This window comes from Myotis myotis, unplaced genomic scaffold, assembly GCF_014108235.1.
Source record: "Myotis myotis isolate mMyoMyo1 unplaced genomic scaffold, mMyoMyo1.p scaffold_m19_p_7, whole genome shotgun sequence".
In the NCBI taxonomy this organism is placed as follows: domain Eukaryota; kingdom Metazoa; phylum Chordata; class Mammalia; order Chiroptera; family Vespertilionidae; genus Myotis; species Myotis myotis.
The window spans coordinates 86,233,983-86,251,479 of record NW_023416379.1 but is presented as its reverse complement, the minus strand read 5'-3'; the positions used below and the strand labels follow the sequence as shown (position 1 = coordinate 86,251,479).

The 17,497-nt window shown below is 41.8% G+C and overlaps 1 protein-coding gene across 17 annotated transcripts in view; it reads left to right on the top strand.

Annotated features, from left to right (window-relative positions):
- Nucleotides 1–17,497, top strand: part of UBR2 (ubiquitin protein ligase E3 component n-recognin 2) — a 122,946-nt gene that overhangs the window by 23,504 nt on the left and 81,945 nt on the right. For 14 of the 17 annotated variants that reach the window (XM_036318133.1, XM_036318120.1, XM_036318123.1 and 11 more), the window contains one exon: nt 15,554–15,632. In XM_036318133.1, coding sequence (XP_036174026.1) covers nt 15,554–15,632 — 79 coding nt within the window. Of the gene's footprint in view, nt 1–15,553; nt 15,633–17,352; nt 17,472–17,497 lie in introns of those variants that run through there. The other 3 variants (XM_036318131.1, XM_036318130.1, XM_036318132.1) reach the window with 2 other exon arrangements.

The window sequence follows — 17,497 nt, the reverse complement described above, 5'->3', positions numbered from 1 at the left end:
CTTTGTTCTCTTGATAAAATGGGGCCTCGGGAGCCAGGCCACCCCAAGCCTGTAGGCCTGTGCCTAGGCCAGGAGTGGCCGGAGTCCAGGAACATGACAGAGGGTGCAGGTCGGGCTGAGGGGTCTGGCCCCAACCCTCACCCTCACCCCCGAGTGCACAAATTTTTGTGCACGGGGCTACTAGTCCTATCTAATAAAAGAGAAACATGGTAATTGGCATACGACCGATACCCTTCCCATTGCCTAATCAGGGTGATATGCAAATTAACTGCCAGCCAAGACGGCGGCCGGCAGCCAGGCAGCTTAAACTGAACATGAGGCTTGCTTGCTTCAGTGACGGAGGACTGCAGCGTTCCTCGCCTGCCTTGCCGGCCTCTGAGCTTGCAGTTTAAGAAACATTGTAACAAATATAGAAGCTAAACAAAACCCCAGAAACCAGTTTTCAGCCGGCTGAGATCTCAGAGCTGGAGTTGATACAGAGTTTCGATTATAGAACCTAAACAAACCAGATACCTACTTTCAGCAGCTGAGGCCTCAGAGCTGGAGCCAAGCCTCAGAGCTAAAGCTGGCCCAGAATTAAAAAGAATAAGAAAAAAAGGAGCAGTTGGGAGCTTCAGTCCCAGCCTGAAAACAGCCCTCAACCCCTCACCCAGACTGGCCAGGCACCCCAGTGGGACCCCCACCATGAAGGGTGTGTGACCAGCTGCAAACAGCCATCATCCCCTCATCCAGGCTGGCCAGGCACCCCAGTGGGGACCCCCACCCTGATCCAGGACACCCTTCAGGTCAAACCAGCCAGCCCCCACCCATGCACCAGACCTCTATTCTATGTAGTAAAAGGGTAATATGCCTCCCAGGACCGGGATCAGCGGAGCCAACAGGCCTCCCGGCACCGGGATCAGCGTGACAGGGGGCAGTGCCCAAACCCCCTGATCACCCTGCAGCTCTGTGTGTGACAGGGTGCGGGGCCACAACCTCCCTATCGGCCCTGCTCTTTTCCTGACAGGCAAGGTGCCCCAACCCCCTGATCAGCCCTGCTCTGTGCCTGATAGGGGGGAGCTCCCCAACCCCCTGATTGGCCCTGCTCTGTGCGTGACAGGGGGTGGCGCCACAACCTCCCCATCGACCCTGCCTTGAGTGTGACAGGGGGCGGTGCCCCAACCCCCCAATCGGCCCTACCCTGAGCGTGACTGAGGGTGGCATCGCAACCTCCCGATCCGCCCAGCTCTGTGCATGACAGGGGTGGCGCCCCAACTCCCCAATCGGCCCTTCTCTGAGCCCGACCAGGGGCTGCACCTAGGGATTGGGCCTGCCCTCTGCCACCCAGGAGCAGGCCTAAGCCAGCAGGTCGTTATCTCCGGAGGGGTCCCAGACTGTGAGAGGGCACAATCCGTGCTGAGGGACCCCCCCCCCCAAGTGCACAAATTTTTGTGCACCGGGCCTCTAGTAGATATATAAAAGGCTAAGTGACCGACTGGTAGCTATGACGTACAGTGACCACCAGGGGCAGATGCTCCGACTGGTAGCTCTGATGTGCACTGACCACCAGGGGGCAGACACTCAACGCAGGAGATGCCAAGCTGTGGTGACTTGGCAGGGGCGGTTCTTGGGTGATACACCCCGGAATCAGAGAGGAAGACACCCAATTCTGGGGTGTGTCACCCAAGAACTACCCTCTAGCAATGGGACCCCTCGGAGGATGTTGGAGAGCCAGTTTCGGCCCGATCCCTGCACGCCAAGCCGAGGGACCCCACCTTCCGGAGGGACCCCGCTCACTCTGCAGATGCCCTTCAAGCCGCTGCACCACTCCAGGGAGGGACTGTGGGAGGTTGGTTCCAGGGCATGTCCAGCCTGTCTCCCACCCCGCTGGCCACCTTCTGATTAATTTTAATGTGTATGAATTTGTGCACTGGGGCACTAGTGTAAATATAATTATCTAATACATACATATATGCAAACATACATACAAAAGAGAGTATGTTATAGATACTCGGCTAAATTTTCCCTTCTCTGTTTAACAAATATTGACATCTGTTCATATTAGCTGATATAACCAGATAACCCATTGTGTGGATATACTATTAATAGAGCCATTGTATAACATTTTTTTCTGTAAAAGTTCTTGTAATTTGGGGGAAGGCCTCTGGGTATCAGTGGTCATCTTTATCAGCGTGATTAGAATACCAACCAATAGAGATAGACTGTTAGATCTCATTTTTTGTCTGTCTTTACAAAAACATCTTTGAGTCCTTAATTGATATTTGGAGCAATAGAGCTAGTTAGCCCTCATGATTTACAGACAAGGAAACGGAGGTTCATTTGTTTCAGTAATGTCTTTTGTAGCCAAAGGAACCAGTTTCAAAGCATGTCTTTTAATTTTCAATCTGGAGCATTTTCTCCATTTTTCTTTTACTTTCATGATCTGGACACTTTTGAAGATCACAGGCCAGTTATTTTGTAAATGTCTGTTAATTTGGCTTTGTCTGATATACTTAATGATGAAAGTCAGGTTGTATCTTTCACAGAAATATCACAGAAGTCACCTGTTCAAATACCCTATCAAATAGCATATGATTTTGATTTGTTTGGTAACTGGTGATGTTAACTTAGATCACTTGATTAAGGAGATGCTGTAAACTTCACTGTAAAGTTACTCTTTCACCCTCTGTAATCAGTAAGTATTTTATGGGAAGATATTTTGAGACTATTAAATCCCCCGTTTCGTACCAAACATTCAATTTATCCATTTATTTATATTGGTATGTATTCATGGAGTCCAATTATTCTTGTGCTCAAATTGTTTTAGGTTTGACCCGAGGGAGGCCCTTCAAAGCTGTCTTCTTTGTTCTTTTTCATGTCCCCATCATTCTTTGAGCAATTCATTTTTCTTTCTGACACAAGATGTTTGGGCACATTTTGGAATTTTCCCTTCCCCAGCCCTGAAAGCAAACATTTCTCCAAGAAGCTTAGTTCTTTTTTAGTAGAGACTGGTGTTTAGAAATAAGGTGTGCTTGTTGCTTTGGGTATGCTACTAATCCCAGACCCTCTCAGTGGATCTGTATCTGTAGATACATATTGAAAAAGTTACTGAAGACCATACATTTACAGTGATCTCTTTCCAATTCCAGTCCAACACCACAATATTCTTTCTCATTTTCTTCCTTTGCATATTTGAAACTCCCTCTGATGAGCGTGATTCCCATCCTGAAAATACTTATTTGATCATGGTATGTAACCATTCTCTTGCTGCTGTTGCTGCTGTTGCAGCTGCCACCCAGCTCTGCATAGTTGCCCTCTTTTACCCCATTTGAACTTTACACTCTGTGCTGGGCCTTGGTGGCTTTCCCCACATTCCTTATTAGGGCAGATATAAAATAAATCTTACTTTAAAATGCATGGTCCTTAATTCAAATCTGGCCTTTCTGTTACCTCAACTGGATGTCTATCTTGATCAGAATTCCAAAGTTTTTTTTTAATTCTTTATTGTTTAAAGTCTCCTTTTTCCCCCATTGACCTCTCCCCAGCCGTTCCCACCCCCCAAGCACATGCGATCACCCCCCTACTGTCTGTGTCCATGGGTTATGCTTATGTGCATGCCTACAAGTCCTTTGGTTGATCTCTTACACCCCCTCACTCCCCTGCCTTTCCTCTGAGGTTGGATAGTCTATTAGATGCTTCTATGTCTCTGGATCTATTTTTGTTCATCAGTTTATGTTGTTCATTATAGTCTACAAATGAGTGAGATCATGTGATACTTACCTTTCTCCAACTGACTTATTTCACTTAGCATAATGCTCTCCAGGTCCATCCATGCTGTTACAAATGGTAAGATTTCCTTCTTTTTTACAGCAGCGTAGTATTTCATTGTGTAGGTGTAACACAGTTTTTTAATCCACTCATCTGGTGGGCATTTAGGCTGTTTCCAAATCTTAGCTATTGTAAATTGTGCTGCTATGAACATAAGGGTTGCCCTAACTGGTTTGGCTCAGTGGCTAGAGCGTCGGCCTGTGGACTGAAGGGTCCCAGGTTCGATTCCGGTCAAGGGCATGTACCTTGGTTGTGGGCATATTCCCAGTAGGGGGTGTGCAGGAGGCAGCTGCTCGATGTTTCTCTCTCATCGATGTTTCTAACTCTCTATCCCTCTCCCTTCCTCTCAGTAAAAAAAAAAAAATCAATAAAAAAAACCATAAGGGTGCATATATCCTTTCTGATTTTTGTTTCTGATTTCTTGGGATATATTCCTAGAAGTGGGATTACTGGGTCAAATGGGAGTTCCCAAAGTCTTCTTGCTAGATTTCTCTGTGGCTCTCTCAATTCCATAGCAGCCACTCTCTAGTAAACTTAGAAAGTGTCTCCCTATGCATGTGTAGCCCAACCATCAGCCAAGAACTCATTCACTGGTGACCCCCACATAGACTTCTGCCCCTATCGCCCCCCATCCTTCACACATTCCATCTTTCTGGTGTCCTGGCCCTCCGCTATTTCACTTGCCCCAAACTCTGATCTAGCCTCAGCTCAGCAGAACCTTCCCACTCTGCTTAGACTCTAGCTTATTGTGCCCCAGGTGGGAATTTACCCCCTCGGTGAGAGCGGGGCCATTATAGGGCTCAGCTCATGAATTTCCCCTCTCTTAGTTATTGTATCCTAGTGCTGCCTGTTCAATGCCTGGAAGTAGTTGCCTCGTGTATTCATCTGGTTTTATGGTTGTGTACAGTGGGAGGGTTAGCTCAGTACCAGTTTTCTGTCATAATCAGAAATTGAAGTCCCACAATTTATTTTAACAGTGGAAATTGTTTAAGTTTGTTGAGCACCTTCTAGGCACTAAATTTAATGCTACGCTCTTTCTATATACTCACATTTAATCCTTCTATAAACTTCTTAGGAAAAGGGTGCAGAATAGTTTAAGGGACTCACCTGCAGTTATGAAAATTGAAACCAGAGCGCTCTGATTCTAAAGTCTGTGTTTTTCTTTTTTCATTTTACCTTTTTTTGAATCTCACATACTGGTCTCATGAATTTTTCACTTATCCTCAGTAAAATGAGGAAAAAACTGGGGAAAAAGACTGAGCTTTTCTTGTGGCTAAATTTATTTAGTTCCTAAATTCTGAGAGATATTCTTTATTGTTAAAATATTAGACAATTAGGTAGTTTGTTAAAATAAAGACAATTAGGTAGTTTTGTTTTGTATTTTAATGTTCTTGCAAAAAATAATTAGCAGCTCCCTTTTTTGCTCATTCTACTCATCCCTGAAACTCTGAAATACAGGAACTACAACAGAGTAGCACTCTGACTCCTAACCAGAAAATCAAGTTACATTGCAGTACTATTTTCTGTACCATGAAGTAATGCAAAGAATATTAAATAAAAATCATAATTAGGCTGGAGAAAGAGCTTTTGGTGACAGAATTGTGGACTTGGCCTGAGCTCCTTTTTCCCTCATTATCTCATTAGACGACTCCATATGTTACTGTTTCCCAATTGCATATGTTTGGCACATGTAATAGTGCCTCATACTAATTAGGTGCTCAGCAAATATTTGTTGAGCAAATGCCTGTTATATTGTTAAAAATACAGAGGACAGTTTGAAAGATGTTATTTTGCTGTTCCTACTTTAAATTGCTTTTGTATTCCTATTTGTTCCACATTTCCATACTCGTTTAGTGGCAATATTGTAAACCAGCTACTTTCTAGGACTAACTAATAGTTATTATATACAGGACATTTTTCCATTCTGTGTATGTAAGATTTTTTTAAGCCAGATACTTGGTTTTCAAATAAGATATTGAGCCATGAGTAATATCAGAGGGGTAGAGATAGTTTTGTTCCTTTTCTGAATGGAAATATAAAGCTCTAATATGGAAGAACCACTTAATTCCAGTAAGAAGAGTTGTTTATTCAGTTTCTTACTATTTTTTGTTATTAATCCTCACTTGAGGATATTTTTCCATTGATTTTTAGACAGAGTGGAAGGGAGGGAGAAAGAGAGAGAAACATCGATGTGAGAGAGACACATCAATTGGTTGCCTCCCACATGTGCCCCAATTGGGGCCAAGGATTCAGCATGCAACTCAGGTATGTGCCCTTGACCAGAACTGAACCTGGGACCCTTCAGTCTAAGAGCAGGCGCTCTACCCACTGAGCCAAACCGGCTAGGGCTTCTTAGTTTTTAAACACTTGGTTTTTTTTTAAGCAGAGTTCTATTTTAAGACTGTTTCTTTTTAACATGAATAGTCCAGAGGTTAAAATCAATGCTGTGTTAATTTAAAAAATATTAGTTACCTTTAATTGTGGAGGTGATACATGAATGAAATTCTACTGTGCATATTGTAATTGTGGCTTTCCCCCCCTTCATTTAACAATTTGTCTTGGAAATAGCAACCTGTCAATATATATAAGTCTTTATTATTCTTTTTTTCTGCTGTGTTTCCATAATAAGGACAGGCCATAATTTATTTGATTGCTCTATTTATCAAGTCAGAAATGGGGAATGTCTAAGTTTTTCCCCCCTATAGCAAACAGTGCTGCAAAGAACACCCTGTACATAAGGGGTGGGCAAAAGTAGGTTTGTAGTTATAGTACAAATAATACAATAATCAATAAATACTAATACAACAAGAATGAACTTTCACGTACTCACAACTGTAAATCTACTTTTGCCAAGCCCTGTATTTGTACACGTTTCAGTATTTTTCAAGGTAAATACCTAGAAGTAGAATTGCAATGCTATGTGTTGTCACTGTGGCCTACAATATATGGAAATTTCCCTTATTTACCCTAGTCTCTGACCTGGGAAAATGAAAGTAAGTTGTTGTTGATATTTCCTAGATAACCTAGTGTGGATTCCTATAATTGTCTAAAGTGAGTCGTATGTTCTTTGCTTAGAGATTTGTGATCAATTTTATTAATTCTGCACCAGTTTGGTTCGAGATCAAGCATAGAATTACATGGGGTACAACATCAACTTTACATGCATGCTTTTGTCTAGATGTTAGGAAATAGTAGAACTAAAATATATTACTATGGGAATCCTTTCAAGTGTGGAAACTCGGATTTATATTACCAAAATTTTCTTATTGGTACCTTATCTGTGGTTTTTGTTGTTTTAGGGGAAATTTACACATTTCGAAAGACACAAGTTTAATTGTACATTTTTAACAATAGTTAACGTCATGTAACTCATATTCTATCAAGATATAGAACATTTCCATCTGACTAGAAATTTCCTTGTTTAAAGGTTCAACCCCTACATAACCACTATTCTTAGATATTTTCTCTTTAGATTAGTTTTGCCTGTTCTAAAACTTCATAAAAATGAAATCATATTCTTTTTGTTTCTGGCTTGCTTTTAAATGTCTGTCAGATTTACCCACAATGTTATGATTATTAGAAATAGGTTCCTTTTTAAATTGATGAGTGTTAGTCCATAGTATGAATGTACTGTAATTGCCCATAATTCATTGTCCTGTTGATAAACATGTGGGTTGTTTCCAATTTGAGGCTACCATGAACAAGGCTTCTATGATCTTTTGTTTGAACAACTCATTCTCTTTCTTTAGTGCAAATTTTTAAAATTTAAAGGAAAGAAAAACGATAATTTATTTCATATTTATATTAGCTTATGCCAATATTTTAAATGCAACATCCTATATAATAAAAGCCTAATGTGCTAAGTGTTTAGTCGTCCGTGTAACCAAAGTGTAATATGCCAATGATAAAGGCCACTCAACCGCTCACTATGACATACACTGACCACAAGGGGGCAGGCAGTCGACCGGTCCACCAGTTGCTATGATGTGCACTGACCACCAGGGGGCAGATGCTCCAATTGATAGGTTAGCTTGCTGCTGGGGTCCAGCCGATCTGGACTGAGCGAGACGGGCCAGACACACCCTGGAGCCCTCCCACAGTCCCACCTCGGCTGGCCAACTTCCTGCATCCCTCCCTGGTCCTGATCGTGCACCAGTGGGGTCCCTCTGCCTGGCCTGCGCCCTCTCGCAATCCAGGACCTCTCAGGGGATGATAGAGAGCCGGGTTCGGCCCAATCCCGCAGGCCAGGCCAAGGGACCCCACTAGTGCATGAATTTGTGCACTGGGCCTCTAGTATTAAAGTATTAGGCATTATTATTCTGTACTTCTGTGTTTAATATACCAAAAACATAAATCTTGCATTATTTTAAAATCTTCAGCTTTTCATGACACATTTTAGTAATATAAAGACACTATTACAGGATAGGTCTTCTAGACTGGAATCTCCTACAGTGAACACTATTAGCAGATACATTAGTTGCTGGCTATGAGCATTTATAAACAAGTCTTTTTGTGGACATACATTTCATTTTTCATGTATTAATCCCTACAAATGGAATTGCTCAGTCAAAGGGCCAGGTATATGATGAACTTAATAAGAAACTGCAAAACTTTTTCCAAAATGGTTTTTTGTTCCCACCAATAATGCGTGAAAGTTCCACTTGCTCCATATCCTCACCAACATTTAATGTTAGTCTTTTCAATTTTAGCCATTCTATGGTATCTCATTATGGTTTTAATTTTCTTTTTAAAAATTCTCAACTGAAGACATGCTTTTTAGAAAATTAATTTTAGAGAAAAAGGGAGAGAAATATTGTTATGAGAGTGAAATATCAATCAGTTGCCTCCGCACATGCCTCCGCTGGGGATTGAACCCACAACCAGGGTATGTGCCCTAACCGGCAATAGAACCCATAACCTTTCAGTGTACAGGTTGACACTCCAAAAAATTGAGCCCCACTAGTCAGCGCTTGGTTTTAATTTTACTTTTTCCTGATGACTAATGATGTTGGTGGAATTTTACACGTGGTCATTGCTCATCATCTAACTTCCAAAGTTTTGTTCAAGTCCTTTGTCCATTTTTTTTTTTTTTTTATTGTTTGTCTTTATTGAGTTTTGGAATTCTTTGTATATTCTGGGTACAAGTCTTTTGTCAGACATTTCTATGAATATTTTCTCCCAGTCTGTGGCTTGCTTATATGGTATCTTTGATGACAGAAGTTTTTATATTTTGATGAAATTCATTTTACCAATCTTTTCTTTTATGATGATCATATCCTGTGTTTCAGAAATGTCTTGCATTCTCCCACGTGGCAAAGATATTCTCTCTGTTTTGTCTACAAACTTTGAAATTTTAGATTTTATGTCTGGGTCTATGATCCATCGCAAACTAATTTTTTAGTGTATCCTTCATTTCTGACTGGTTCTTTTTTTTTTTTATGATTTCCATGTCCTTTTTAATGATGTTGAAGTTCTCACTAAATTCTTTGAGCATCCTTATAACCAATGATTTGGTCTCTGCATCTAGTAGATTGCTCATCTCCATTTAATTTTTCTGAGTTTTGTTCTGTTCTGTTCTTTCATTTGACACATGTTTGTCTCCTCATTTTATCAACCTCTCTGTGTTTGTTAGTATTAGATAGAGCTGTTGTGTCTCCCAGGCTTGGTAGAGTGGCCGTATGTAGTAGATGTTCTGTAGGGTCAAATGGCAAAGCCTCCCTGTTCCTCCAAGCTGGGCACTCTAGATGCTCTCCTCCCCACCCTGTGGACTGTGTACACCCTCCTGTTGTAGTTGAGCCTTGACTGCTTTTGCCACGTTAATAGGAAGGATTGACCCCCAGGCTGATTAGCTGGAAGTACTGGCTGCAACAGATCAGATGTGCAGGGGCCCACCCCACAGTATAGGACTTATTTCAGCAGGGCTCTGAGTCCGCCCATTGAGTGCATCTCATGGAAGTGGTTGGGCATCTTCAATGTGGTCTGATGCTGTATACGAGGTGCACTGGCTCTGGGGCCTTCTGGGAGGTACAGGCCAAGGTCAGCCACTGCCTATATTCTGCCTGGGGCCTCCTGGCATGAGCTACAAAGCAATCTGCAGATGGCTGCTACTTGTGCTGGGCTTAGAGGTGTGGAGGAGAGGCTAAGCTGCAAACTAAGGCCAGCTGCTGCTAGTGCCTGTTCTGGGGTCATTTACGAGAAGCATGGGGCATGGTTAGGCCAGATGCTACTTGTTTGAGAGATTGTAGGAAAGTCAGAAGCATGAGTCGAGACAGGCCATTAATATGGAAAAGCCACTGGAAACAGCATATTTGGGCCCAAAAGTTGTGTGGCAGGGTTTCAGGAAATCACCAGGGCACGGCTAACAGTGTTAGCCAGGTTGATGGAAACTCAACCCCCTGATCGCCCTGCGGCTCTGTGTGTGACAGGGTGTGGCGCCCCAACCCCCCCACCCACGGGCCCTGCTCTGTGTGTGACGGGGTAGAGCCATTACCTCCCCATCGGCCCTGCCCTGAGTGTGAGAGTGGCGGCGCCCCAACCCCCTGATCGGCCCTGCTCTGTGGGTGATAGAGGGCGGTGCCCCAACCCCCCGCCCCCCGCCCCCCTGCCACGGGCCCTGCTCTGTGTGTGATGGGGTAGAGCCATAACCTCCCCATCGGCCCTGCCCTGAGTGTGACAGTGGCGGCGCCCCAACCCCCTGATCGGCCCTGCTCTGTGGGTGATAAAGGGTGGCACCCCAACCCCCTGATGTGCCCTGCTCTGTGTGTGACGGGGCGGTGCCCCAACCCCCCTGATGGGCCCTGCTCTGTGTGTGACAGGGGGTGGCACCGCAACCTCCCCATCGACCCTGCCTTGAGTGTGACAGGAGAAGGTGCCCCAACCCCCCAATCGGCCCTACCCTGAGTGTGACTGAGGGTGGCATCGCAACCTCCCAATCCGCCCTGCTCTGTGCATGACAGGGGGCAGCGCCCCAACTCCCCAATTGGCCCTGCTCTGAGCCCGACCAGGGGCTGCACCTAGGGATTGGGCCTGCCCTCTGCCACCCGGGAGCAGGCCTAAGCCAGCAGGTCGTTATCTCCCAAGGGGTCCCAGACTGCGAGAGGGCACAGGCCGGGCTGAGGGACCCCCCCCCCCAGAGTGCACAAATTTTTGTGCACCGGGCCTCTAGTATATATATAAAAGCCTAAGCGACTGTTACAGCAGAACGACCAGAACAACTGGTCAGTGCACTCCCACAGAGGGAGCATCCCTCTGCCAGAAGCCAGGCTCCTTGCTGGCGAGTGCAGCAGTGGTGGTGGGAGCCTCTCCCACCTCCGCAGCAGCGCTAAGGAGCAATGAGCTGAGCAGTAAGGAGCAGCCAGCAGGCGGGCGGTAAGGAGCGAGGGGTCCCGGACTGCAAGCGGGCCTGAGCCGGCAGACGGACATCCCCTAAGGCAGTAATGGTGAACCTTTTGAGCTCGGCATGTCAAAATTTTGAAAAACCCCAACTTAACTCTGGTGCCGTGTCACATATAGAAATATTCATAATTTTTTTTTTTTATATTTGCAACCATAGTAAAAAAAAGATTTATATTTTTGATATTTATTTTATATATTTAAATGCCATTTAACAAAGAAAAATCAACCAAAAAATATGTATAAAATGAACAAAAACAGAAAAACAATGTACATTTAGGAAAAAATAATAATAAAAACAATGATAATCAAATGGTACGAAAACTAGAAATTAGTGACTTTTTTAGTGCTGAAGTTTGCTAATTCTTCGATTGCAGGTTCATACTTGGTGCACTTCAAGGCCAAGCAAGCGCCACTAACTTCATCTGTTAGCCAGTTTCTTTTGTTCGTTTTAATATTATTTAATGCTGAGAACAAAGTCTCACAAAAATATCTTGATGAAAAAATGGTTAGCAAAGCCATCGCTAGATTTTTTATGTCGCTAAAAGTGGCAGGTATTCTGTTCCAAGCACTCAAAATTTCTTGTTCGTAGTTGCACTCTTCTTCATTATTCAAACGATTTCATTCCAGATTTTCAAGTTTCAACCTTAAGTCGACAAACACGAGTCCAAATGCTACCTTGAAAATCTGCAAGTTGCATCTCTAAATCGTCAATTTGCATCCATTGGAAATCCTTTAATTCCAAAGTACTGTAAACAACTATATCCAGATACTTAATTATTTTAATGGTCTGTTCTAGGCTTCTAAATTGGCCGTATCTTTCACTGAACTGTTCAAATAACGAATTTACTATATTCTGGTACATAGTATGGATTACACTCGTTGTAGTGGCCTTCTCGAAATACTTTTTTATCCGAGGAAAATACTTATAAGTTTTAGTTTCAATATCTCGCTTGAAAATTTTAAGTTTACTTTCAAAAGATTTGATGTATCCAAACATAACGTCAATACTTTTGCCAAAACCTTGTAAATTTAAGTTCAGTTCATTTATATGAACAGAGAGATCTGTAAAAAACATCAAATTGCTGACCCACTTATGATCATTGATCTGAGTAAAGTTTGCCAGATCCTTATTCTCAATAAATACCATAATTTCTTCAAAGCACTCTACAAATTGCTCAAGTACTTTACCTCGACTCAGCCATCTCACATTATTGAACATCAGTAGTCCACTGTAGGTTGAATCAACTTCCTGTAAAAGTGGAGAAAATTCTCGCTTGTGAAGGGGTCAAGAAGCTATAAAATTCACAATTTTTGTTACAACTGACATTAAATCATTCAATTCTGAGAATCCCAATTTGGCACACAACACCTCCTGATGGATAATGCAATGAAAAGGTACAAGTGGATGTCTAATAGCTTCCATAAACAATTTCAGGAATCCCATATTTTTTCCCACCATATTTGGTGCCCCATCTGTCGTGACTGACACAATTTTAGAGATATCAATGTTTAGGTCACTGAATGTTTTTATAACAACCTTACATATTTCATTTCCTGATGTACTTATTGGCACTGATTCTAACTTTATCAACTCTTCTCTCATTGTGAGACCATCAGAGTATCTAGCAATAATGGCCAGCCGAGCATTTGATGTGACATCAGTAGTTTCATCAAGAGAAATCGAAAAATATTTACAACTATTTAAGTCTTTTTTTAATTGATGTTGTACGTTTTTGTTAAGATCTATTATTCTGTCTTTGGTAGTATTTCTACTGAGTGGTAACTCAGAAATTCTTTTAATAATATCTTTATTTTTCATATTGTGAAATAGAGCTGGTGCACATCTTAGAAATGTTTCCTTAATAAATTCTCTGTCACTGAGGGCTTTTCCATGCTGAGCTATGGAGTGAGCAATACAGAAACTTGCTGATGTTAAATTTGTAGAGCATCTTACAAATTTAATGATGGAATTTGATTGACTTTTATAGAGGTGTAGCTGCATAGAAATGTATTCCTTCCTTTCATGGATACTTTTTTTCAAGAGCTGACAATGATTAGTTTCAAAATGTCTCTTTACATTCCACGTTCTGCTTACTACCGTTTCATTACACAGTATGCAAAATGATCTGTTGTTTCTGTCAACAATCCCGTACATCTCGGTCCATATGTCTTGAAAGGGTCGGCTACTGCTACTTCCACTTCCTTTATCATTCAATCTTGCTTTTTTGTTTTTTTGATTCTCCATCACAAGGCTACAAAAATAAATAAATATAAATCACGGCGTTTTTTATAAAAGGTTGATAGGTTTCTTACCTATTAACTTTTTGCAGTGTTGTTGCACTGACTCCTGATGCAAAACAATTCAAAGATAGTATGTATAACCAACAAATATATGGTGCTGTAATCAATTATCCAACATGCAGAATGTCGAGCACTGTTGCACTGTATATCTTTTTCTTCTAACCCTCCCACTCCTGTCTCCTAACGAACATGGCGATCAAGTGCGTCCGTTTGCCGAATGCACCCGAACGCACGGGAAGCTTACCCGAGGCACATGTTGACAATAACGAGGCTGTTTCCAGAATTGGGCATTTTGTCACTCGAGTGAAAATAAAATGTCATGAGTAAAGATTAATCTCTTTATAGTGCAATTCTTAACCTTTTTATATTAATGTCAATATTGGAACAATGTATCTTGGATGTTTTCATTATGTATCTTTGCTACGCAACACCGATGTACATGTTTACATTCGGTTTTAGAATTGCATTATTGATCATGAGTAACATGAGTAATAATATTACTCGAGTGATGCCCAACTCTGGCCGTTGCGAGAGACAGATATTTGAATTATGCAATTTTTTGTCTCTGTCGATGCGTGTCACCCAAAATGAGTTCACGTGTCACCTCTGACACGTGTGTCATAGGTTCGCCATCACTGCCCTAAGGGGTCCCAGACTGCAAGAGGGTGCAGGCTGGGCTGAGGATGCCCCCCCCACACACACACACTGTGCAGGAATTTCGTGCACTGAGCCTCTAGTATGCTACAAATAAAAAGGAGTACAATAAGCACATTAGAGTGGTTTGCTTATGAGGATATAAGAACCAAGGATAAGGGAAACTTAAAGATTTTTCATCATTCCCCATCTCATTTCATGGCATTAGAGAGATTCTCTTATTTAAGATTAGAGGCCTGGTGCACGAAATTCGGGTCACTAGACCTGACCGGCGATCAGGGCCTATCAGGGCCCTACTTCTGGCTGCCAGCCGGGGCCTCCCTTCCCCGGCTGCCAACTCCTGGCCAGGGCCTTCCTTCATTCCATGCCGCCCCCTGGTGGTCAGCTCACGTCATAACAAGCTGTCGAACTCCTGAGGGGACAGTTTGCATATTAGGCTTTTATATAGAGAGAAGATATGATCTGTAGATATATCGAACTGGCAGTATGATGAAAGCAAATGAAATGACTGAGGACACCACTGTCACAACCCATCCACCTTGTGGAATTCTTTTGTTGTTGTTGTTGCTGTTAATCCTCACCTAAGGATTTTTTTTCCCCCATTGATTTTTAAGAGAGAGGGAAAGACCGAGAGAAACATCAATGTGAGAGAAACACATTGATTGGTTGTCTCCTGCTTGAGGCCTGACCAGGGCCCAGGCTGGGGAGGAGCCTGTAACCAAGGTACATGCCCTTGATGAATCAAACCTGGGACCCTTCAGTTTGCAGGCCGATGCTCTGTCCACTGAGCCAAACCGGGCAAGGCAGCTTTGTGGAATTCTTATTCTCCCGTCAGGATATCTTAGAAGCCATATGTGTTGTGTGACTATCAGACATAATGGCCAAGTGAGGAGACCCATGTCAGTCTGTACTTAATCATTTAGAATGTTTAATTTCCCTTTTAAATTAGTTAAAATTTAAATAGAAATACAAGTTTTAATATTTTCTTCTTTCTGGGGGTGTACACATACCACTTTGAAGACCATTGATTTGAAACACCTGTTTGAAGGAAATTACTTGAAATTGCAAGATAAAGTTTAAAATCGATTCCATAACATCTGTGTGTTTTAATATAAAATGTGATTTCCCTGAATCTTTGGGGGAAATTACCATTCTAGTAATACGTGCCTTCAGAAACTCACTAGTACATATCCAGTATGAGAAACAGGTTCTTAAGCTGACTGACATCATTGATCAAAGATCTGAGAGATTTTGGGGAATAATATTTCCTTTCTTTTAACATTAAGACAGTTCACTATTATTGCTCTTCTAGAATGGAACCCAGTATGAAGTATTATGTTGTGAAATATGCAGTAATTTTATGACACTCATTTTTATTTTTTCTTTAACTTTACAGAGACTGTGCAGTTGATCCAACTTGTGTTTTATGCATGGAGTGCTTTTTGGGAAGTATTCACAGAGACCATCGATACAGGGTTAGTAATGTCCAGATAATAACCATACCTAGTATCAAATTTTATACTACCTACCTTTTCTGCTTTTTTAAAATTCCAAGGTTTAACACTAAAATAGGAGAGAGTGGTTTAAGAAATGTGTTATTTAAACACCATTAAACATACAATGGCAGTATAGATATGAATTATGAATCCAGACTTCTTGGAACATGTGGTTTAAGAAAGACAACACAGATATCAGCTCCTCCATATTAGTTTTCAGTTAGTTTATCTTGATGTTTTTCTATGTTTATTATCTTCAAAACTCTAGGTTTAAGAAAGGGGTTATCAAAAATCAGAGGCTAAAGTTGAGTTAAAAGTGTGAGAGGGAGGTTCCTAAAGGGGTTTGTGTGAGACAAGGAAAAGTGATAGGATTATACATTTAAGAAATGTTCTATTTATTTGTCATCTTCCACAGAAGATTTGTCATTTCTTAATATTAAAGAGGCAGCTACTACAGTGTAGAAGAGGGCTCAACTCCAAAACATAAGACCCACTAATTTTATTTTTATTTTTTTCTCTGCTATAATGCAATCAGTATTTTTACAAAAATCAGGTTTGTTTGCTTTTAAGTCAAGGATATGACAAAGGCAGATTATTATTAAGCCTGTCTTGGTTTCTCTACTAAAAGTTAAAAACAGATCCATGAACATTCAGAAATTAGGGAACTGATAGTAGCTGGAGCTTTTTCTACCCTAATCTCAAATAAAATGGTAGAAAATATTGCAGTCTTATTATTTCAGGAGCCCTGTTGGTTCAGGACTTTTCCTCCTATTTGATTTATTCATAGTACCCAAATATTGATAATAACGAACTAAAAACAGCTATAAAATTGAACTCCTTGTATGTTTGTGTTCTCTTTATTTTCATAAATCAGTAAGAGAATCCCAGTTTTCTTTAAACCAGCGGTTCTCAACCTGTGGGTCGCAACCCCTTTCGGGTCGAATGACCCTTTCACAGGGGACGCCTAAGACCATCGGAAAACACATATATAATTACATATTGTTTTTGTGATTAATCACTATGCTTTAATTATGTTCAATTTGTAACAATGAAATTGGGGGTCACCACAACATGAGGAACTGTATTAAAGGGTCGCGGCAGTACGAAGGTTGAGAACCACTGCTTTAAGCTGTTCTACCTATCTTCGGTAATAGAATGTGCATGAAAACTATAGGGTGGAGTTAGCATTTTTCAGATGCCTGCCTGCCCATGTATCTTGACATATATCTTTGCAGTCCCTTAGAATAACTGTCTTTTGTGGGTTTACATTAATTATTTGTGATATATAACACACAGATAGTTTGGGCAAAATATATTAAGGCTGATCTAAAATTTGTACTTAACCATTTCTAAACTCTCAGAATTTTTTAAAGAGCAGAATTTCCAGTCTACCAATGATTAACTAATAGATTCTGTCTTGCCAGATTTCTTGAATCATTTCCATATCTTAAAAGAATAAATAGCTTCTTTTGCCCCTCCCCATTCCTTATGTGGAAATGCAAAGACAGGTCATCTGAGCACAAAGCAAGATGGTGGCCATCTCCAAGGCAAGAGAAGAGGCCTCAGGATGAAACCTTCTGGCTGGCACCTTTCTTTTGGACTTCCCAACTTCCAGAATGGCTCCTAATTTCCCTGACCAGAAGCTACTAAAGCTACCCCAGACATACTGCCTAGTCATTTTTTGCAAATGGTCTTTCAGCTCAGCCATAACTAGTCCTGCTCACGCCTGCAGGATTGGCCACCCAGCCCCCCTGTTTCTCCTGGCTGAGGGGGTGTCAGCAGCAGCAGGATTCCTCTCCTCTCTGGGCTGTCTCCCTGGTTTGTATTAGCCCCACCCCCTTTTG